A 23,142-nucleotide genomic window follows, 5' to 3' on the forward strand; every position below is an offset into this window, starting at 1 on the left:
AAAAATGGAAAAAAAAATGAATGGAAGACGATACTCAAGGTGATGATACTATTGAAGTTAGTATATCATCGTCATCTTCATCATCGTTTTCGAATTCAACGAACATCGTTGATATAAAAAAAAATATTTAGAACAAAAACCGAAGCTCTGATACCATAATAGAGAAAGAGATGAAGAATCATTGGATTTCTCATTATTCAACATGTAACATTACAATATTTATAGCAGAAACAAAATCATAAAATATCTTATTTAATAAATATAAATATCTAAAATATAGAAATAAAATCAAATCTAAATATTACGTAATCTTCTCAAATCTTCTTCATATCTCTTTATAGTCCTTTGGGCCCCAAACACATCCCTCTGACTTTTCAATGATTTTTCTCATCCCAATTAGACCCACCAATTCTTCCACTCAATCCATCTATATATATATGTTCATATTAACTAACTCAACTACCGAAACAGTGGCATATACGTAAATACTGGAATAGTATAGTGGAATCATATGCCTTTAATTTCATCTTCTTTCGGGAACCCGTAATTGTCTCTCCTCAATCCTCGCATGTCTGGTCGGTCAATTCCTTGCTCATTTTTCACAGCTCTGTGTATATATATATACACACACACACACATCTCTCTCGCACCAATACATTTCAAACCCACAGCTATACAAAACCCTAGAACCCTTCGTCCTGTTTGTTTGTTTGTTTGTTGTTGTTCTTGATGGCTTCCTTTGTAGCGAGGTATTATAGTTTTTGCCTCCTCGTGGCGTTTTTTTGCTTCAGTGTCAACGTTAACGCAAGAGAGGGGAAGCTCTTCTTTAGCAAGTTCACTCACTTAGGTGCTAACAGTGACGTGGGCCCAAATCCTAAACCGACCCATGTTTCTCCGGCTCCGGCACCGGCTCCCGGTCCGGTCCAAGTGGGTGGACGAACCGGAGATGGCCATTTTGGACCAGGGTCCGGGATGATTCCACAGACTAAAGAGTCGTGGCCAGTACCATCATCATCATCATCTACCACCACGGATGAAGAATTTGACAAGCTTATGGAAAAGTTCGATCAGGACAAAGGTTATGGGAAGACGGATAGATCGGAAGTGGAAAACTACGACCTCGACAAGTTAAGTGAAGAGTTTGACGAGGAAGAAAGCTCCGATGATTCCGAAGACACAAATGGGCAAAAGGGTGAGTACCGTTACAACAGCAACAACAACAATGGGTATACTTACAGTACTACTGCTATGAGCTACAAGAGCAACCATTACAATGAAAACGCGAGAGGGTACGGCGGAGAGAGACAGGGGATGAGCGATACGAGGTTTATGGAGAATGGAAAGTACTACTATGGCGTCGACCCAAACCCTGAAAATGGCGAAAATACCCCTAACCGGTACGAGAATGCTCGGGAGAACTACCATACGAACGAATATGAGACCATGGAAGAGTACTACAAGAGCTTGGAGGGTTCAGAGGAGTCCATGCCTTAAGAACAAATACACAAAGTATTTGTAATTGTGTCATGTCATTTTAAAACACATTCTAAGTTAAAATACTTTTGGGTTTTATACTCTTCAGTCCACACTTGTGTACTTTTCATTTCAATCCAATTCAGTCTGCAAAAACCTTATACCGTTATTCCCCTAATACATACATATAATATATACGTTACTAGCTAAGTTCTTCAAAAAATCCTTGTGCGATGGAACATGATTTCATTTCTGTTCTTGTCTAAATTTTGACAAGGGGGCTTAGTGTCAGAGTGTTCATGTAACCAGAACTGCTTGTACATAACTGTAGATAAGAAATTCAGACAAGAGAGAAATATCTTGGCACTGGATTTGAGTTCAGACTGACAAACAGTGCGTAAAGATGTTTCTTCGGCCGCACACTGATCCTCCATAAGACGAGGAAACGAACAATTCAAGCTCCCCAACCTTAAATTTTTTTAAAAGTTCTTAAGATCTTCTCTTCCGTCTCTCGAAATCTCGGGTTTTTCTCCTACGAAAATTGACAGGTAATACCCAAAAATGTCATAAAGTAAATATTCATAACGTCGCATTGTATGTTAAAACAACTCTGATCGAGTTCCCTTGCTGGTTTTGGTTTTCTTTAGGGTTTTGGTAGAGATTAAAATCATCCCACAGCTAAGTTGGGGAAGAGATTTGAACAACAGAGACGCAATCCATCTCGGTGCGTAATGCGCTGATAGCAAAAAAGAGAAGCGTATAACTAATTACCGGTCTCATATCATGATCAGAGTCTCTTCTAGATTCGTGATCCGATGTTCTTTTCGAGGGCTCCCGTCCATAGCGATCATCGTCTCTGTATCGTTTACGATGGTGATCTGCAATAAAATAACACCAAGCAAATGAATTTTGAACACCAAAATTGTGAGTGATGTTACTATATATGTTAACTGGGAACACATACCACCTCTACCATGGCGATATGAACCTCCATGGCCATGGCCTCCACCGTGCCTTCCGTCTGGATGACCAATATGCAAAAGTGATTAGAAAGACGAGATGCATATCAAGGTCTCCAAAGAGCTAAATCCATAGATTGTATATAGATGAAGTTCCAGATGACACTGGCCTCATATTCATTATTTTTCCGCATTTCGATCATCTGTCAGAGTTAAAAAAGTATAAAACCAAGGAAGATTATCTCGTTAAATATAAGAACTTACAGTTCGATGGCAGGACTGGTGGAAAAGATCCCAATGACCCAGCACCATAATCAACAAGCTGCCTCTGTGCTTCTAGTTCTTTCTGAACTAATTTTCCATAACCTCCTCTACGTATAGATGTGTTAAAGACAAACGAAGATATGTTGGTAATTTATTGCTGAGAGATCAATCTCATTCACAAATATGCATATGATTGTGCCTCAAAAATGGAGAGCAAAATAGTAAACGAATCATGCGATTAACTAAAAACAAACAATGATATATGACATCTGAAAGGATATCAGGATCATAATCTGTACGGTATTCATCTCGAACCTGCAAGACAATTCAAATTTAGATCAGAAAACACGCACAGCAGATCAAACACAGAAAGACTTAAGCAAGCAGGTATGGCAGCTACCTGTCCACCGCTTTTACCACGACCCCATTGTCTACCTTCTTGGAATCCCCAATCAAAGTCCACACGAATAGGCCGGTCATCCAGAATGGTTCCACTTATATATTTGACTGCATCCTCTGTGTCCTCTCTGGAATAGAACCTGATAAAACATATCCCAGGTGACAGCAAATCAGCATCCATCGTTTAATGCGCCCAGAGTGACAGATTTGAAGCTGTTAAGACTTTAACTTGCGGCCAAGCACAAAGGGAAAAAGCATGATAGGAGATATGAAACTTACAGGACAAAACAAAAGCCACAGGGTGTTTTCGTGTTCTTATCCAACCCCATGGTTATCTTTTTTATTTCTCCAGCCCTGGAAAAAAGCTCGTAAACCTGTTCTTCAGTTGTATAGAAAGACATATTCCCGATGTAAACAGTTGAAGATGTCCGAAGTGCCTCTTCGAACTCTTCTTGTGTTCCTGGGAATCTCCTGTCCCTATAGGCTGATAGCTTCACTTGATCCTGGTAACAAAATGATATAGTAAGGGCTTCTCACATTAATCCAGTAGAAAAACATCACCAAAGAACTGCCTGAACGGACTTAGCACGAAATCAAAACGAGAAATCCATCCTTCACGCAATTAGGGAAAAAAAACCCAGAAAAACGAAATGCAAGACAGACAGTAGGTTCCAACATCACTCAATCCATGTCTATCCGAGACCCAAAACAACATAAATTTACAAGATAAGACTATCGAATAGAAACCTCATACAAGATTCAGAAAACGCATGTTCCACACCGAGCCCACGATGTATATGTATATATCACTCCGCCGCAAGCGCGCAAGGAATAGGTTAAAAATCGACTTGCAACATAAACGAAAGACCAAGCGCTCGACGTTTTAAGCACAGTTTCAGCTCGTACTACAAGCAATTGAAATTTACTATGCGGTCCGAAAGAAACCGAGGAATGTGTTCCGCAATTCTCACAGAACCCTTACGACCCCCGCAAAATCTAACATCTAACGCTACAAAACCAAGTTGGAGCTCATTTACCTTGAATAAAGAGGCCATTGCCCTCGGGAAATCAGCTAATCTGGAACGAACGGAGAATAGAGAGCTCCAATTAGGTCCGCATTTGATGTGCCGAACCAAACCAAACCAAACAAAGGGGCAAGAGGGGAGATGAGAGATATCGAAAGAGTTAAACTTTTACCTGAATCAGTGTGAGAAAAAGGAGTCGAAGAGCCTCTCTCTTCTTCTTCCTCCGAGAACCCTAATTTCTGAGGAGCAGGAGGATACCCGGAACTTGGCACACGGAAAGAAATATTATAGAAATAAATAAATAAAAATAACAATTGTGAAAAAATATATCATTTTCTTAAATTATTTGTCCGTCTACGTTACGTAGTACGTATATCGGTATATGTACGACGAGGAAGACCACATCCGCTTTTTTTTTAATTAAGTTATTTTAGATAGTCAAACAAATCAAAGATTTTAAAAAAACATACCAAAAAATTATAAATTTCAAAAATCCAAAAACGAAAAACGATGTATATCAGAAAATATGGTTTTTTCACATTATTCTAGCAAAAAAGGTATATATTAAATGGTCTAAATTATAAGAAAAATGTGTAAAATACTGGGCCATTGGTAGATAAAAGCTCAAACCCAATAGACGGCAGGCTCCTTATAAAAGGCCCACAAAAATCCAGGGAGAACACGTGAGAGTCGCGTAGAATGCACGCGCCGAGGGGAATTTTAAGGGGTATTTAGGCGATTGCCCCGAAACCAAGTTTCCGAGTAGTCAAATACCATGCAAAGCCGTCCATTTAAATTTTAATTCCATTATTTTTTATAATTAAGAATTATTATTTAATGATTGGCAACAGATCATGAACTCCTTGAAGGTCGATAATATCAGTATCTCCCCGAAAGTATTGGTATATTAAGTACATTAAACCCCCTCAATTCTGTCAAATTTTAAATTATTATAGGGTTTTCACTGAAATCGTAATTACATATATATATATATATATAAAAAGACAACTCTGACTTGTGATGTATTGTTGAGTTTATAACGTCCGTGCTATTACTTCATTTTTGGACATAATTTTATATGCTATGATTATCAAATAACGAAACTAATTATTTTTATCTTTACATGTTCAGTAATATTACCCATCTTCATATATATATATATATATATATATATCAAATTTGACAAACGCATGGGGGTTTCCCTGAAAAAATTGTGGAAATATTCTGAGTTATGAATAGAATAAGATTGTAACAAAACATGATCTAGTGAGTTAAAAAAAAAAACTATATCTATATCCACCATTTAACATTAGTATAAATATGTTAATTGACCATAAAAAATAAAAAATAATAATTGTTGTGAAGAATATATAATATACATATATAAAAAACCAATGCTTATAGAACAAAATTATATTTTTTTTTTCTTTTTTATATGAATCATAAACAATCTGCCAATAAACGTTTCTATTTTCTTTACCCCTTCATATGTCAAACAACTATTTTCTCCACTTGAAGTTCCGTTTGAGAGGAAGAAAACGATAGGTTTCCTCTTCCTCTTTTTTTCTCTCACTTTCCTATGTTTCTTGCGTCACAAGCAAGAATTTTCCCAGGAAAACCACACCTCACAGATATTCGAAACTCAGATTTTTTTGGGAATATCATAACGATTTCAGATAGCGTAAATCCGGTTTACTTCTGACTCAGTCTCTGATGGATTTCCATGGTGATGATGCCAAGAACTGCCAGCACTCCTCGCCTTTTTCTTCTTCTCTTTCTTTCTCTCTTTCCGGATCCTCTTGGATTTCACGACGTAGTAAGTCATTATACTCAGAATTCCAACCATTGTTGCTGTTCCGATGACCGTGATCACCACTGCCGCATACCTATAAGGATGGGTAATACGGTTCATTAATGTAAAAACCAAATGCGTATAATTTTTCTAAAATTGGATACACAAATAATAGAAAAATCGAATTTTTTATATAAAAAATAGTATTTGTTAATAAAAACCAAATAGAATCCAAACTAAATCGAATTCAATATAAATACTAAATAGTTACAAATCGAAACTGAACCAAAAATCGAAATGATCACCTGTTAACTTACCTATTGCGTTTCCCGACAACTATGTATGAAGAAGAGATGAATGCAACAGTCGTGCAGACAGAGGCGAGCCACATAAGCTTGTTGATCACTTCCACGACCCGTCTCTCGGATTTTGTCTCTCCCCTTACAAGGGTGATCTGTACAACCACGACAGCTAGCGAAGTGAAGAGAGCAATAGCATTGAATATGAAGAATATCTTGAACGAAGTGGCGTGAACCATCACAGCCACTCCGTTATCATCATCGCCTCCAGGCACCGTGAATATGGCTGGGCATGCAACCGTGGCGAATAGAACTGCAACGACAGTGACTGAGTTTGTGGCATTGTTGATGCAACCGTGGCGAATAGAACTGCAACGACAGTGACTGAGTTTGTGGCATTGTTGATTCCGGCTCGGTGGAGTTTACGGAGTTCCTTGGCGATCCCGTCGACGTTTTTGTTAGTTTTTCGGGTTTGTTCGAGTTGGCTATGGACGTCCTTTTTTATCTCCGTTACCGTTTTCCTCAGCTCGTCACGAGGCTGGTTGAGTTCGTTGGCTTTGAGGGCGCCACAACGGGATAATATGTCTCTGATTTCTGTTGTTTCCTCTGAATGAGTTAAGCCTTCAGCTATGTCAAGGGCGGTTTTGTGGTCTCGTGTTAGGACATTTACATTTGTATCGGGAAGAAGTAAAAGCTCATTCACAATCTGTAAACATGAAAAAAAAAAGTTAAAATTGATTGGGCAAATGATAAAGAGAATGTATGATGAAAAGAGTGATCAATTACCTCTGCCCTCTTTTTTCTGGTAGCCACATGTAATGCCGTGTTTCCGAATTTATCAGGGAGCATGACAATGGCTGGATCAGCTTGAAGAAGTAACCTCACTACTTCACTGCTAACACCTTTTACCGCCATGTGCAACGATGTCTGGCCTTTCTTGTCTGTTCGTCTTGCAAGTTGTGGATCTTTGTCAAGAAATGTTCTCACGATATCAACATGCCCTTGACGGGCGGCAAGATGAAGCGCATTCTTCCCATTTGATCTGGATATCTCTAGCAAGCTTGAGTCTTTAGCAAGCAATTCATTTACTACTGCTGCATGCCCTCGTGTTGCCGCTGATACAAGTGGCGTTGCATTTGATTGTCCTACTGTTTTACTCAGATTTGGGTCATGCTCTAGCAATACCTGGACTATAGCTGCATCACCAAAATTGTTGTTCACTTAAAAACAGAAAAGAAACTAGATTATGTTGAAGGGTCTTCATATTGACACTTACATTGGTGACCTTGACTGCAAGCAATATGCAATGCGTCAAATCCAGACAGATTTTTCAACATGAGTGATTCTTTGGTCGTATATGTCAATAACTCCTTGACAACATCTAGGTGTCCCTTCTCGGCTGCTGTGAAAAGAGGAGTTTCTCCCAACTCATTCACCTCGTTTACCACAGCTATTCTTATTTGTGCTACCTTGGTTTCCAACAAAAAAAAGTAAAAATCATCAATACAATCTACTAATTTTTCATCTTGGATCGTGCTGTTTTAGATAGAAGTTGCCTTGTCGAACTAGTTTTTTATTTGTTTTTTTTTGTATTTAGGCTAATCGAACATTCAAATCCATATACCCAAAACAAAAGGAGACTCTTCTCTCTTTACGAACCTTTAATATTCTTATTCCAAGAATAACAAGAGCAAAATCAGTGTTACTTCACATAGACAAACTGGATTCAATATAAGAATATCAATAACACACCCCCATTTAGAAGGCAATCTGATTATGCCCAAGCTTAAATTAGTTTTCATATTACCCCAACTTATTTTACACAAAAAAGACTGCCTAATCAGACTTGACTTTGAGATTTATATCGTATTTTTAGACTACTAATAATCCGGACAAACATGAAAGATGTCAAAGAGAATTCGTGTTAATGAATGCAACCGAACATGATTTCCACAGAAAAACATCACTGACACACATCATTTATGCAGATAGGAGACACAATGGTAAAGAGAGAGTGAAAAAACCTCTCACCTCGGAGTCAAAATCATCCTCGTTAAAAGTATTCATCATCTGGAAATCAATGTCACTGAGAATCTGCCTGACAGCAGCCACATCTCCACGTTTGGCCGCCAAGTGAAGCTCGGTGTCATTGTGGCGACCTGTGACCTGCTTCACATACTTCTTCTTGATCGACTGATCGAGTCGCTTACCTGAGTTAGACCCTCCTAGAGATTTGCTCGAGTTGGAAACCAATAAGGCTTTGCCTGAATTAGACAGAACCAGAGTCTTTCTTGGGGTGGGAGTTGGCGACAGATCCGCCACAGTACTTACAATACTCGTCATCGGACTCCCTTGACCCTTCTCGAGATCCTCTGGTAAAATCACATTCCCATTTTGTTTTTTCAAATCATACGACAAAAAATCAATCAAAATACAAAGAATGTAGCTCAAATCTCTACATCCTTTCCTATATCATAATCAAAATTACACCCTTAGCCGTAACCCTAATTTCAAAATGGAAAATTGAACACAAAAACTACCTGAAATCCGCCATTTCTTTCTTAATCCAAATCTACCAAAACAAAAAAAATGAAGACAATCTAAATCGCCTAATTCTCCTAATACATTGTCAAAATCCTCTACAAATTCCATTAGAAACCACATAGATTTCGCTAATCGTAAAAAATGATCGAATAAAACGAGAATCGCACCTTCTTCGTTTGTGGATCCCATGATAGAGAGAAGCGAGAAGAGACGGAATTCAAACCGGGATCATCATTGAAACAAGCGTCATTACCGGCACAGGGTCAGAGTCACCGCCGCACCACCACCGTGAGGGTCTGAGATCCGATTATCGCACGAAAAGCAGCTTGCTCTTTTTTGAATAGGTTCGTTGTCTTCCATTTGAGACGTTTGCCACGTCAGCATTCAACCATCATTCTGATTTTAAATTTACAATATATACGCACATACACACATGACACAGCCCCGCACTTACCAAATTACATACGGTTGGACACATAGAAACGTGAAATAATATAACATTGAAATATATTTATAAAATAAAAATAGTAAAATTTAAAACGTAAAATTTTGAATATTAATTGTTTGTTAGATAACTTTTTTTTACGGGGCACACATCGACTATCAGGTGACCGGCACGTGTGCTTCCGCCGTCCACAAACGCCTCTGTTGTTTTATTTTTCTTTTTTTTTTTATAATCTAACATACTAATTATAACAATAACAATAATAATATTTCTTTTTTTAAGTTCCTTTGGCTTCTTCTTTTTGAATTGATAATATATATATTTTTTTATCATTTACTTAGTCCAAATCTCCTTTTCAATTTCTTAAAATAGCCCTGGCCTACGAGATTTCCTGACAATCGCGACAAAAAATGTAAAAATAGTTTACAACAAAAATATTATATATTTGACAAAAAAAAACAAAAAACAAAAATATTATATAAAATCAGAGCGTAGATTACTTTCCATGTACCGAAAAGATTTCACAAAAGTCCAATACATTTATCCATTGGAGATAATATACTACACATATACTCTGGGTTTCTCTTCCACACGCGCGCACCACGTGACCTTCACCGCCCCTTTGTCCTCGCACGTGATATCACGCGCCCTTGCGTACGGACATCCTTTTACGCTGTTTAATGTTTCGCCGCGTGTCGGCGTTACATGAGATTTCGTATCCTCTTCAGGGTATCGAATCTGACACGTGTCTCATGGATCTATATGTTGTGGGCCTAAGACTGGACTTCGGCCCAATGTTTTGGTCCACTTGTTTCGTAAAAAGCCTTGTAAGCCCAATAAGTAGGGCCAGTCCTGTCCTGTGTCAAAACCGCCTTCTTCAGGGAAAAGCAACAGAGGGGGAGTGATCGGGTATGACTGAGTGCAGGGCGGATTCATCAAAAATGGCATCGCCGGCGCTAAGTGTTCGATGTGGATAATATGTGGAAGCCATTTTCCATTGTTTCCGGCGAGTTCCAGGATGTCGCCGGCTGTTATGATACCTCTTTCTCGTAGATTCTCTACAGTTGCATGCCCGGTAAGCTTCCTTCCTCGCCAAAAGTTTCAACCGAGACCGGCCAACTTTTGCGATCCTTTCTCCGAGATAAATAACCAAAGCAAACTTCTTGAATCATCGCTCATCTCTACGCTTGATGAATGCATCGGAATCGGTCAAGTCAAGCAAGTCCACGGCCATGTTTTTCGCAAAGGTCTCGATCAAAGCTGCTACGTTCTCTCGAAGCTCGTTCGCACGCTTACCAAGCTTGGCGTGCCCATGGATCGGTACCCTCTCCGCATCATTGAGCCTGTCCAGTACAGGAACCCGTTTCTCTGGACTGCAGTGATTCGTGGGTATGCAGTGCAAGGTTCGCTTGCTGTAGCCGTGTCCATGTATGGCCGTATGAGGGAAGAAGGAATCAGACCTGTTTCTTTCACCTTCTCGGCGCTTTTGAAAGCTTGCGGTTTGGTTAACGACGTGAATTTGGGTCAGCAGTTTCACGCGCAGTCAATTATTCTTGGTCAGTTTGCTTCCGACTTGTACGTGGGCAACACCATGATAGATATGTACGTGAGATGCGGATGTCTAGATTGCGCGCGTAAGGTGTTCGACGAAATGCCGGAACGAGACTTGATCTCGTGGACCGAGCTCATTGTTGCGTACGCGAGAGCTGGGGATATGGTGTCTGCCGATGAACTATTCGAGGGCTTGGTTGCGAAGGACATGGTTGCTTGGACCGCAATGGTGACAGGATTTGCGCAGAATGCTAGACCCTGGAAAGCTCTAGAATATTTCAGGAAAATGCAGGATTCAGGAATTGGAATCGATGAAGTCACTCTCGTTGGCGTAATCTCGGCCTGTGCGCAGCTAGGAGCAACCAAGTACGGCGATTGGGTCCGTGACATTGCTCGGAAATCTGGGTTTGATCCAAGTCACGATGTCGTTGTTGGGTCTGCTTTGATCGACATGTACTCAAAATGCGGCAAAGTAGACGATGCTCTAAAGGTTTTTGAGTCGATGAACGCAAAGAATGTCTTCTCATACAGTTCTATGATCATGGGGTTCGCTATGCATGGCCGTGCTCAGGCTGCAATAGATTTATTCCATCACATGGTAACAAAGACCACGATAAAGCCAAACGATGTAACATTCATTGGCGTGCTCACGGCCTGCAGTCACACGGGACTTGTGGAACAGGGACGTCAGATATTTGTTTCTATGCGTGAAACCTTGGGTATTGAGCCCACTGCTAATCTGTCTACATGTATGGTTGATCTTCTTGGCCGTGCAGGACGGCTAGACGAAGCACTTGAGCTGATCAAATCCATGTCGATCGAGCAACACGGTGTTGTATGGGGAGCACTGCTCGGGGCCTGCAAGATCCACAACAATCCAGATGTTGCCGATATCGCTGCTCAACATCTGTTTGAACTCGAACCTGATGCAATTGGGAACTATATCTTGCTCTCTAATGTGTACGCATCGGCTGGGGATTGGGATGGTGTTATGCGAGTGAGGAAGCTGATCAGGGAAAAGGGTCTGAAGAAGAACCCGGCATCTAGCTGGGTGGAAGACAATAAAGGTCAGATGCACGAGTTTTTTGCAAGCAACTTGACCCATCCAATGTACAATGAGATTAAAGAGACACTCGAGAAACTCCTGGAGAGGTTGAAAGCAATTGGGTACCGGCCGGATTTAAGTTCTGTACCGTATGATGTGAACGATGACGAAAAGATGCGTATACTCGAAATGCACAGCGAGAAGATGGCTTTGGCGTTCTCATTGCAGACAACTGGCGGTGATTCATCAATAAGGATCATGAAGAACCTGAGGATATGTGAAGATTGTCACTTGTTTATGCGTTTGGCATCAGAGGTTACAGGGAGGGAAATTACAGTGAGGGACAAAATGAGGTTCCACCATTTCCGGAGTGGAGCTTGTTCTTGTGGTGATTTTTGGTGAGAACAGAGTCTGGATGTTTTTGACATGGGAGACATGAATGAAAGGGCCATCTCGGTGGAATTACTTGGGGAAAAAGAAAAGGGCACGGGCAAATCCGAGAGCTTCTATCGATATTCCGGTGATTTGGAGGCGAGAGAGCTTATTTAACCGGAAGGAGTTTTGTCGGTGACTCGGACATCCGGCTGGTCCACTGTCCTGTTTCTTACCGCAGTGGACTGTCAAGATAGGATGTGACGCAGTTTCTTCATTCATACATGGAAGACTCAACCTCGAGTTGAAACGACTTCGTTTTATAAGAATAGAAAACGAACCTGAAATTTGTCAATGGTGATCTGGGCCTGTTAGTGGGCCTATGAGCGGGAGATTTAAGCCCAATTATAATCTCTAAGCCCAACCACAGTAGACGTGTCTTCCTTCTGCTTTGGGGCCAACATTTGTACGTGGCGAGCCCACGTGTCTAATATTCTCTCCATATTGCTTTTGCTATTGTTGCGTTTTTATTTACAGAAGAATTATTAATAATAAATGTCTCGGGATAGTAGAATCTTCTCAATTATGATAAAACACACATATGTATAATCATAATTTGTGAAACAAAGGATCCAATCTTTTAATCGATTTTATTTGTAATAACCTTCAATCTCCATCTTGGACCCTGCGTATCAAAACACACAAATGGAAAAGATATACGTATATAAATATTCTTTGAATTTATTATGTAATTCGATAAGATAGTTTAGATATATATATATACATGTATGGGATTAGGGCTTACGTGGAGCAATCCATGCTGGAGGAGATAGGGAAGCTGAGGCGGGTGTTGCAGAGGGAAGGGAGATCTTGAATCCGATCGGACAGCATGGAAGGCTGCTTCCCTTTTGTGATCAGCTGGACGCATTGGCAGAGAAGCCTCGGGTTCTCCTTTCTGTGTCTGGCGATCCTGTTAAGCTTGTCGATGTGGGCACAGCACCTTCGGCTGGGCTTGTGGTATATCCCCGTCAGGAAATGCAGGCACGGTGGAAAATACTCGTACGTGTATTCGCAAAACGGTACGAATGATTCCCCATCTATTATCATCATCATCATCGTCATCATTGCCACTGTTCTTCCCCATTTACCCATATATATATACACGTATATGTCAATGAGTGTTCTCTTTTGTACATTTGATTATATATATATACATATAATATGCCTGGTAAGCTTACAGTTAATTTGTTTGCCGTGTAAAACTCACGAACGTTTCATGAGCTCTGCATTGTTTGTTGAACAATCTGATACGCATATATATTCATGCACACATGATCTGAGGTTATTCTCATTTATTTATTATTATTAAAAAAAAAGATTATCCGAAACGACCCCGTTTTAATGTTTGGGGGGGGGGGTGGTAACGACGTCGTTTGAGTTGATGAAGGGAAACTTAAAACGGCGCCGTTTAGACTATGAAAGAGCGTGGGATATAGCCGTTAGAGGGAAGAGGGCAACCCAGATAAAGAAATGGCCGTTTGAGGCTACTGCGTATTCCTCCGTATTCAAAATTTTCGACCGTTGGGAAATATCCGTTGCGTTAATAACCTTCCCCTTCCCCCTCTTATTCTCCCTCGTTACCACCATCACCAGATCACATTCACTTTTTCTCTCTGCACGAACTAAGAAGAACCCTAATCCCATTGGAACTTTTCAGTTTCTCCCCTTCGTCGTCTTCTCTCTACCTCTCTGTTGGTGATTTGTTGTTCGATTTCTTGATATGGAATCTGCGGCTTCGGTGGAGGATCCGAGCGGTGGTGCCGTTGTCGACGAGAAGTACGAATTCTCGGCGCCGAGGTGGTTTGATTTTGTGAACGGGGAGACGGAGGAGGAGTCTCGTGGAGCGGAGCTCTGGTTCGATTCCGCGTTGTGTTACGGACCGTCGCGTATGTCTCTTCCTCCATTTGCTTAGATTTGGCCTTTAACTGTTTTAATTAGGATGTTCATTTCTGAATTGCTGAAATGATTTGCCGTCCATGTTCGGATCTCTGGTACGGCAAGATTTGGTTTCCGATTTTGTGGATTTCGATTAGAAAGAGGAAAATTAGGGTTAGGGTTTGCGGATATCGGTTGCATGAGCGGCAGAATTAGGGAATAAGTCCTTTGGTTCGCTGAGATTCAGCTGACAGTGCATTGGAAATAGAATTTGTATTTGACTTTACTCTCCAACAGAAGGAATTTCGGTTCCGGTGATAGTTTGGACTGGAAAAGTAAACGGATTGTTGCGAAATGCATTTCGTTCGAACATGATTCTACATAATCAAGTTGATTTCCAGTTGTTCACAACTCCGCTTCAGTTTTTTTTTTTATTATTATTGAGAAATTGATTTTCCCCCTTTGCACAGCTTCTGTTCCCAGAATCAAAGCGAGGAGATCATTCAAGGTTGAGAGCATGTGCAATTTTAATGAAGAAGCAGAAAAAATGGATAAGGTAGTTTCCATTATCCCAGAAATTTCTGGTTCATAAGCAAGAAACTGAGTCTCAATTAGCTTTTAATTGTCATGGTCATTTTGTAGGCTAAACCTGATGCTACAAATATTTCTTCGGGATCGAAACCTCCTTTCTCCGAGACGAAGGAAGTATCAGGAAAGGCTATCGAAGTACATACACTAACTACAAACGAAATGTCTCACAACACCGCAGATGGAGAGGAAAGAAGAACAGAAAATTCTGCAGATGTTCGAGAAGATGAAAGGTATGTTATTGTTCATCAGCAGATGATACTATTACTGTTCAGCGATTCTGATACTATTTTCTTTTTTGGTTATTGTCAGTAAACTCAAGGATGTGGTGACTGAACAGACAGAAAACAAGGAGAACATTCCTCCTGTTGATACCGAAGCTTGCACCCCTAAAGTACCATTGCTTGCGTGTAAAGGACGGAAAGTGATGGACTCCAAGAATCGCGAGACAGCTAGGAAGATAGCTAGTATGCTGAGGAATCCGTCTGCGCTGAAGAGCAAAAAACAGTCACAGTTGTCTCAAGCAAAAGGGATTAATCAGACAAGTGTTAAGAGGTTGATTTCACTTGGAATTACCATTGTGACATCAGAATTTGGTTTCATGCTCATTGTGTTGATTGTTCACTGCAGGGAAGCAAATGTAAAAAACATTACCGGAACTCACAATTTGGCTCAGGAAAACCAAGCCATCAAAAGGCAGAAGCTTGAAGGTGGAAGATCCAGACAGGTGAGCTAAAACTCACAATTTGCTTCAATATCAGCAAGTGCCATCATCTCACTGTGTAACTGAAAACTTGTTCCTTTTCAACATTGATTTCACTAGATTCTAAATCCAAGACCAACGGCTCTTCCCCACAAGACAAAACAAGGTCTTGTCAATTCTAGCACAAACTTGTGCCCTTCAGCCGTCAAGCAAACCCAGAAGGAGAATAGGAAGGTGAGTTGAGTTGCGTTTCACAGATACATGAATTTGAGAAACTGTAATGATTCAGCATCTCAGCCGCTGCTTTCACTTTTAAGGTCTATATCCGTGAACAAATCACACCCTTCGTTTCAACTGCGGAATTGATGAAAAAGTTCCAATCAAGTACCCGAGACTTGTCTCTTCCTCATACCAAAAATTTGCTATCACAGGTAATACACTTATCTCCATCTTCAGCTGCTCATTGCTCGAGTCTTGGATTCCCTATATTTCCTTTTCTTCCTTTTTTCTCCTTTTCGGAACTACTCCTAATAAATTTCAGGACGGTGCCACTTTCCTTGCCCAGAACCAACCTAGGCTGACACTGACAAGGCCGAAGGAGCCAGAGTTCGAGACGTCTCAGCGGGTTCGTCCCATTAGAGTTAAGAGTAGCGCAGAGATTGAGGAAGAGATTATGTCAAAAATTCCGAAATTTAAAGCCCGGCCTGTGAATAAGAAGGTAATGCGCAGTCTTCTCTCTGTTTCCAGCCATAGTATATACAGAACCAACAAACATTGCCCTCTCCTTTGGTACAGATTTTGGCTGCTCCAACTTTGTCTGCACCACAAAAAAGTACACCACATCCTCCGGAATTTCAGGTAACCCAACTTTAGGCAGAATAATATCATCGTCATGGAGCGCGAGATCTCTTACTCTGGAAGCGAATAAAACACTGGTTCAAAGCTAATTGCTGAATGAGATTGCTGTTGACTCTTAAGCGTATTATCTCTTTACTGCCTCAGGAATTTCATCTGGAGACAATGGCGAGGGCTAACCAGCATGTAGAAACATCTTCTATAGCCTCAACAGAGGTGTCTAGGCAGCATAATGACTGGAGACCTCACCTCACCGAGCCAAAAAGCCCTGCACTCCAAACGATGCTGAGGGCTCGTCCTACTACAGTCAAAAGTTCCACAGAACTAGAGCAAGAGGAACTCGAAAAGGCGCCGAAATTTAAGGCAAGACCACTGAACAAAAAGGTAAATATCATTGAAGATGTATAGTTCTCTCACCCATTCCTGTTCTACAGTTGTGATTTGTCTCTGGATCTAATTCGGTATTACCCCTTTTGCTTCAGATATTTGAAAGTAAAGGAGAGATGGGCATCTTTTGCAACACTAAGAAGCATATAACTATACCTCAGGAGTTCCATTTTGCAACAGACGAGAGGATTTCCCGGGCCAATTCAGTTGTAGACTTATTTGATAAGGTGACTGACAATCAGATATGCAAGTCTTTAATGAGGTTATGCTCCTTGGCATTTCAGTGTCTAACCTAGCATTTTTTTTGTCAGCTCTCATTGAACTCTGAACCATGCCATGAAAATCATTTACCAAGAAACACCGCTCCAAACCCATTCCATCTCCGAACAGAAGTACGTTTGCAACAGACAACCTCCTTTCCGTGAGTTTGGAACTGGTTGGATTGTAAATTTATGTTGAGTGTGATTTGTTGTTTGTTGGCTTGGTTTATCCAGGAACGAGGTGCTGAAAAAGAGAAGAAGTTTGTGACTGAAATAATTCAGAAGCAGATTGAGGAAGAGAGGGCAAGGGTTCCGAAAGCGAACCCATATCCCTACAACCGTATGATGTGAACGATGACGAAAAGATGCGTATACTCGAAATGCACAGCGAGAAGATGGCTTTGGCGTTCTCATTGCAGACAACTGGCGGTGATTCATCAATAAGGATCATGAAGAACCTGAGGATATGTGAAGATTGTCACTTGTTTATGCGTTTGGCATCAGAGGTTACAGGGAGGGAAATTACAGTGAGGGACAAAATGAGGTTCCACCATTTCCGGAGTGGAGCTTGTTCTTGTGGTGATTTTTGGTGAGAACAGAGTCTGGATGTTTTTGACATGGGAGACATGAATGAAAGGGCTTCTATCGCTCGCTTCTTGCGTGATTTGGTTTCAGTTGTGAGTATGGGACTCCTAACAGTTCTCCACATTTCAAATCAGATGCCACCAAAACCGGAACCTAGGCATTGCACAAAACCAGAACCGTTCCAATTAGAGAGTCTAGTGAGGCATGAAGAGGAAATGCAAAGAGAAATGGAAGAGAGGATGAGGATGGAGAGGGAAGAGGCCCGGAAGAGGGTCTTCAAAGCACAGCCAGTACTAAAAGAGTAAGTCATGCATATGCTGCTTTCGATTTTGTCAGAAGAAACTGTTTACATGTACAAAAATAACTTACAAATGGTTGGTTTCATTTCATGCAGGGACCCAATTCCGGTCCCAGGGAAAGTGAGAAAGCCTCTCACAGAGATTCAGGAGTTCAACCTTCATGTAGAGCATCGTGCCGGCGAGAGGGCAGAGTTTGATCAAAAAGCAAGTTTCTTACCAAATCTGCAAACAAATAAAATTCCCTAAAAAAAAATCCTCGTTTTCTTCTGTTTTTGCAACTGACATACCAGTCTCATCCAAACCCAGGTCAGAGAGAAAGAAAAGATGTACAAGAGATACCGTGAAGAAAGCGACGCCGCACAGAAGGTAAACCAAGAATATCACTTTCGCAAGCCCATGGGGGATAGTGTTAGGTTCCAATTCTTATTAATTGCAAAAAATCCCTCGAGATCATAGAGAAAAGTGAACACCCAGAAAATGGCGTGAACAAACGAACAATGTCTGTCTATTTCCTGGATACATATGAATCAGTTCTGTACCTTTCTCAGGTGGAAGAAGAGAAAGCATTGAAGCAACTCAGAAGAACATTGGTTCCTCAGGCAAGACCAGTGCCTAACTTCAGCAATCCCTTCCTTCCACAAAAGTAAGATCATAAACGATTCTACATTGTAAAAAGATGATAAATAAAAGATGATTCAATATTATTGTCCTCATGCTTTTCACTAGGTCGAACAAAGAGATCACAAAACCAAAGTCACCTAAGCTCAGAGTGATCAAAAGAACAGAGAGGAGAAAGATGATGATGACTTGTCCAGCCACCACTGCTGCTGCCGCCCATATGAGGTAGAAGAGAAACACAGAACATATCCGATTTTAACTTGTTCAAGAACACTTGAACCTCTGATCCCTGGTTCTCTGTAGTTATATATAGCTAGTAAATTTTTTTCCCCCATGTGTATCCTCATTTCTGTCTTAGGACTTGAAAAAACAAAGATGTAAGATTAAAATCTGAAAGACTTCCCACCAATTGCCACTTTTTCTCATAAAATTTGCATCCATTGCCAAGAGCGAAGCAACGAAATGTCTGTAAGAAACGAGAAGAATGAAATTTGGAGAGTGTTAATAATAAATAACCCCAACACTCTTGAAACATTTGACCTAAAAACCCAACTCGATCTGCATAATGCGCAAAGGCGCTCCTCCACCTTTATCCAGACCGCTTCTGCCTGTAAGCTAAAACCTGAAGGAACCAAACAAAGGAAGCAAACAAACATTCAGAGGGGGGAACATAACAAGAGGAGTTAAACAAAATGAATGTTTATTGATAGAGAGATACTAACCAAATGTGCTTCAGAAGAGATGGGAACATGATCCACTTCAAGTCTTGCCAGAGTCGTTTCATCGTCTTCCAGACATTGCATCGCCTTACCCCCTCCATTAGCTGCTGCTACCAACAATTCGATTTCTTCAGCCTTCAGGTGTGTCTGGAGTGCTACAAACTGTTGGGGGCCACACAAAGAATACAAAGGTTCAGAATATATCTAATCTATGTCATTGAAATACATAAGGCTTTTATCCCTTTTTGTTTTTCTGTTTGGATTTTAGATTCAATGGTTTTTACTGATTTGCATGTTGCCCCTCTTTTGCTATTTGAGTAAATTCTAATATTTTTTGTTCGGCTGTCATGTTTCGATTCTAAATATTTATTCATGTGTAATATATGTGGTCTTGAGCCCATGAAAAAAAAAAGGTTTTTCTTTTCCACCCGTGTAAGAAAAAGTATGTTCAGAACAAAGCAAAGGATCAAGAACTCACTTCGCGGAGCTGCTTCACCATCAAAGTGGGTCGGCAGCAGAGGTATGGCTGGCGCCAGGTTGGTGTACATCTTGTATCCAAAGGGACAAGCTTGAGATGAATATCTAACTGCAGATAGAATAATGCTACAAACATAAATATATAGTCATGTAATCTGCAACCATGAATCAAGAAAGGCTTACATACATACCTCAACGCTACTTCCCTCTAAGCTCCGGAGATATTCCACGAGTCTATTCAAACGAGCATTTCTCACGCTCTTATTACCGCCCCCCTGGCCATTACCATGCCTGGTACTACTCCTTGCACCGCCCCTACCCCATGCAAATATCTCAGGGTTCCAGACAAGGCCAGGAGAAGTTCCTTTGTTGTTGTTGTTGTTGTCCTTGAAAGCAGCTTCCATGTCATTATCAGTGCAGTTACTACTGTTGTTGTTTGCTCCAGATGTAGAAGGGTGGGTTGGACGATTTTCCGAGCGTTTTCTTCGTTTTCTATGCCTGATTTCTGCACTACGCTCATCTGATGACGAATCTTTGCCTCTGGCATTATTATTGTCGTCGTCGTCATCATTGTCATGGGCTTCTGTAATGTGATGATCTATGTTTCTGCAGTTTCTTCTCCTTCTAGAACCACTACCACTACGTTGTGGCCTTGACAATATCGCTGCCTCTTTACCGAAAGATCGTCTTTTCACAAGGGCATCAGATTGCCGTTGAGATATTTGAGCTATAGATGCTTGGATCTAACCAACATCCAAAAAAGATGCAAAAAAAGAACATTCAAAACAAAATACCCTCGTATCCATAGAAAAAAGGAAGAAGACAAATAAAACATGTGACATAGATGGCCCAGTATTTGTGAATGCATCAAATTTGATATGAATCAGCGTTTCCTCTTTCATTAGATTCAGGAATGCATCAGTGAATACATGCATTAGGATTCTGACCTGCTTATTGCGAACCTTCTCCTCTTCATGAAAAGCCAACTCCTACAATAAATGAAAAACATGCAATAGCGATGGTCCCTCAGAAAGAACCCTTCTTAGAGTAAGAGACAACAGAGGAACTAAACATAAGGCCATCAGTTTACCTCCTCCTCATATTGATCAACATTTGTGAATAAAGCCGCAATAAGGGCATCAAATTTTGGATCGTCTCTTAAAGAACGCCGGCTTGCACAATGTTTCCTGCAAGCAGGACATTCATTGTTCCTGCAATCACAGCCATAGCTTTTAATATTAATCCCAAACTGAGCTTTCACAGGAGTGAACGCATCTGTCTCCCAAGGATGAGGAGATAACAAGCATGTAATGGAAGCCAAAAAAAAAAAAAAAAAGGAATCACCACAAATGCAGATTAGACCCAATAATGTAAAGGCATACCCCAATCGCATTGACTTATCGATACACTCCCGGCAGAATCGGTGTAGGCATTCCATCACTGTCCGTGTTTTCCTTATAATTCCTGGAAAAGCAGCCACGGAAGTGATGTAACCAAATTCAGCATACTGCGCTATGAAATACGAAAAAATGCAGTACAACAGACCTATTACAAACATGTCTCCCAATCCTGTTGCTTACAACTACCGGCAAGTTTGAATAGGTAATGGAAAAAATTCTAGAAAAGCCTTCAACACAACAAGGATATAGGCACCAAAACAAAACGAGAAGCTAGACCAGCATCTACCACAGGTCTATTACTGAAGAACTTCATGCCACTTGGAAAGGGCAATGGATAGTAGCTGTAAGCCTAATCTAATATCCAGAGATCTTCTCGAAACTTATTTAGTAGAGTTTGCTGTCTTTGGCAAAAGGCGCATCGCCAGGACAACAGAACTGAAGAATATGCCTTGGAGAAGAAAGATTCAGAGTGGTGTAAATACCTAAACATATTGGACATTGCACATCCTTCCGGACATCTGCCAGGTCAACATCCATGTATCTGCATGAGAAATCAAGACATAATTACATACACAGGATCTGCTGTCACTGTAGATCTGCCACATTCAAAGATAGGAAACGTTTTAACCAGCCCCTTTGATGCTAATCTGATTCAACACCCAAAAACATCGCCGAGGCATTCTGAACATCGGACGTCAAAGTATATGGATCAATCTAATACAATGTCGCAATCTTAAAACAGGTCAAACACCGAACTTCAGTTTTCTTTTTCTGCAGAACGAGCTGAATATTTGGGATTTCCAGCAGAAAGCATCACAGGAATTGCAGCATGCAAGTGAAACGATGCATCAGATCGAGGAAGGAATACAAATTCATGAGCCACCAAAAAAGCAGCGAACACCTATTCCAGTTCCGACCCGTCAATAGAACAGTCAAACCAAGAAACAAAGTGTCTGAATTTGGTACTGGAAGTACAAAAAGAAGAGGGACCCGTTGTAGCAAAACCCCATCCGGAGAAACGAGAAAAACCATAGACAGAGAGGGAAGAGAAGAGTACTCTGACTGGTCTCCGGAGGTTGAAGATTGACTTCTTTCCTTAGATTCTGAGAGAAATACAGCAAATCGAGAAATCGATCACACGAACATTCTCACGTACAATCATACGCAATTATGGATAGTACATACGTATCTACGTGCATAAACAAAGCACCCATTACCTCCTTCCTCTTCCTCCTCATCTTCATTGGACTCATTTTCCTCTCCTTCTTCTTCTTCTCCTTCTCCGCGTTTCACTTCTTCATCCGCTTCGCCTTTGACCTCCTCATCTCCACCTTCCTCCTCGTCTCCTTCTTCCCCGTCTTCATCTTGTCCTCTTCGTTTCTCAACTCTCGCTTCGGGACCCTCTTCAGCATCTGGCTCGAAAAGACCGCCGGGACTTCGCCGACATCGGTCGTTTTCCTCACCGTCATGGAGGATCCCCGCCGGAGAGGAGTTCTTCTTCGCAGGCATTGTTGACACAATGATCTTCCACGGGCTCTCTATGCTTCGAAGAACAAAGATAAAGCTTCTCCCTTTCTCTCCCCGTCTCTGTGCGACGCTTTTCCCCTCTTGTTTCTGCTGCGTTTTTCCGCCTCGATGCCAATAGAGACACAGAGAGAGAAGTAAATAATGAGAGTGAAAATCCGACGACGAACAGGAGAGACATAATTTGGGTCGTTTTTTACTTTCTCTATTATATATATATATATATATTAATCAATAATATCATTCTGAAATTAATTAGTTTTTTTTTAAAGAAACCCTAACTCCTAAAGTTTGTATTTACTAAGCAGCACTCCTGTTATTTAATTGTTGACCCAATTTATATTGTTTTCCATGGTATATGGAAAATATTATAAAAATTCCAAATGGCTAGATTCTCTATTTTTTATATATAAAAATATGGCTAGATTCTCTATTAAAGTCAGACATTTAAAAAATGGTAATAAAAATCTAACCTAAAAAAAGTAGAGAATATCTGAATTTGAAAACTATTTGCGTGGTGTTTTCCTATCGATAATGTACAAAAAAATCATAAAAATATCTACAAAACTTTAATGTTTGTTATAGTTTATAAACAATGTAAAAAAAAAAGAGAGACAAAAATAA

The 23,142-nt window shown here is 40.6% G+C and overlaps 7 protein-coding genes across 8 annotated transcripts; 3 read left to right on the forward strand and 4 right to left on the reverse strand.

The window, feature by feature from the left end:
* Window positions 1-478: 478 nt before the first annotated feature.
* On the forward strand, window positions 479-1,581 carry LOC104801161 (protein E6). The gene has a single exon (XM_010524289.1). The coding sequence runs from the start codon at window positions 730-732 to the stop codon at window positions 1,492-1,494; it is 765 nt and encodes a 254-aa protein (XP_010522591.1). The 5' UTR covers window positions 479-729; the 3' UTR covers window positions 1,495-1,581.
* Window positions 1,582-1,706: 125 nt separating this feature from the next.
* Window positions 1,707-4,404, reverse strand: LOC104801162 (nuclear cap-binding protein subunit 2). Of its 2 annotated transcripts, none has more exons than XM_010524291.1 (9): window positions 4,293-4,404; window positions 4,133-4,172; window positions 3,375-3,598; window positions 3,097-3,235; window positions 2,978-3,011; window positions 2,697-2,807; window positions 2,441-2,494; window positions 2,245-2,351; window positions 1,707-2,005 (listed from the first exon to the last, which is right to left on the reverse strand). In XM_010524291.1, the coding sequence occupies exons 2-9, from the start codon at window positions 4,148-4,150 to the stop codon at window positions 1,943-1,945; spliced, it is 750 nt and encodes a 249-aa protein (XP_010522593.1). In that variant the 5' UTR covers window positions 4,151-4,172; window positions 4,293-4,404; the 3' UTR covers window positions 1,707-1,942. The 2 variants fall into 2 exon arrangements, with proteins under 2 accessions (XP_010522593.1, XP_010522592.1); XM_010524290.1 differs by having other exon boundaries at window positions 2,438-2,494; window positions 4,293-4,403.
* A 1,188-nt stretch (window positions 4,405-5,592) lies between these two features.
* Window positions 5,593-9,123, reverse strand: LOC104801163 (ankyrin repeat-containing protein ITN1). The gene is made up of 7 exons (XM_010524293.1): window positions 8,923-9,123; window positions 8,243-8,586; window positions 7,488-7,680; window positions 6,998-7,407; window positions 6,562-6,917; window positions 6,230-6,511; window positions 5,593-6,006 (listed from the first exon to the last, which is right to left on the reverse strand). The coding sequence occupies exons 1-7, from the start codon at window positions 8,942-8,944 to the stop codon at window positions 5,793-5,795; spliced, it is 1,821 nt and encodes a 606-aa protein (XP_010522595.1). The 5' UTR covers window positions 8,945-9,123; the 3' UTR covers window positions 5,593-5,792.
* Window positions 9,124-10,087: 964 nt separating this feature from the next.
* LOC104801167 (pentatricopeptide repeat-containing protein At5g44230) lies at window positions 10,088-12,698 on the forward strand. Its single transcript, XM_010524297.1, has one exon. It carries the CDS (start codon window positions 10,168-10,170, stop codon window positions 12,196-12,198), a length of 2,031 nt encoding a protein of 676 aa, XP_010522599.1. The 5' UTR covers window positions 10,088-10,167; the 3' UTR covers window positions 12,199-12,698.
* A 64-nt stretch (window positions 12,699-12,762) lies between these two features.
* LOC104801166 (non-specific lipid-transfer protein 13) lies at window positions 12,763-13,332 on the reverse strand. Its single transcript, XM_010524296.2, has 2 exons — window positions 12,974-13,332; window positions 12,763-12,853 (listed from the first exon to the last, which is right to left on the reverse strand). The coding sequence occupies exons 1-2, from the start codon at window positions 13,318-13,320 to the stop codon at window positions 12,835-12,837; spliced, it is 366 nt and encodes a 121-aa protein (XP_010522598.1). The 5' UTR covers window positions 13,321-13,332; the 3' UTR covers window positions 12,763-12,834.
* A 428-nt stretch (window positions 13,333-13,760) lies between these two features.
* Window positions 13,761-18,731, forward strand: LOC104801165 (protein TPX2). Its single transcript, XM_010524295.2, has 18 exons — window positions 13,761-14,114; window positions 14,574-14,659; window positions 14,746-14,924; window positions 15,004-15,246; window positions 15,322-15,418; window positions 15,515-15,628; window positions 15,712-15,825; window positions 15,936-16,112; window positions 16,190-16,252; window positions 16,397-16,633; window positions 16,732-16,863; window positions 16,948-17,028; window positions 17,131-17,243; window positions 17,579-17,782; window positions 17,876-17,984; window positions 18,087-18,146; window positions 18,329-18,423; window positions 18,507-18,731. The coding sequence occupies exons 1-18, from the start codon at window positions 13,949-13,951 to the stop codon at window positions 18,625-18,627; spliced, it is 2,391 nt and encodes a 796-aa protein (XP_010522597.1). The 5' UTR covers window positions 13,761-13,948; the 3' UTR covers window positions 18,628-18,731.
* A 50-nt stretch (window positions 18,732-18,781) lies between these two features.
* On the reverse strand, window positions 18,782-22,682 carry LOC104801164 (putative E3 ubiquitin-protein ligase RING1a). The gene is made up of 10 exons (XM_010524294.1): window positions 22,212-22,682; window positions 22,052-22,097; window positions 21,477-21,535; window positions 20,977-21,058; window positions 20,685-20,805; window positions 20,542-20,583; window positions 19,786-20,337; window positions 19,596-19,703; window positions 19,121-19,279; window positions 18,782-19,020 (listed from the first exon to the last, which is right to left on the reverse strand). Exons 1-10 carry the CDS (start codon window positions 22,501-22,503, stop codon window positions 18,988-18,990), a joined length of 1,494 nt encoding a protein of 497 aa, XP_010522596.1. The 5' UTR covers window positions 22,504-22,682; the 3' UTR covers window positions 18,782-18,987.
* Window positions 22,683-23,142: the final 460 nt, after the last annotated feature.

This window comes from Tarenaya hassleriana, unplaced genomic scaffold, assembly GCF_000463585.1.
Source record: "Tarenaya hassleriana unplaced genomic scaffold, ASM46358v1 Cleome7, whole genome shotgun sequence".
Lineage (NCBI taxonomy): Eukaryota > Viridiplantae > Streptophyta > Magnoliopsida > Brassicales > Cleomaceae > Tarenaya > Tarenaya hassleriana.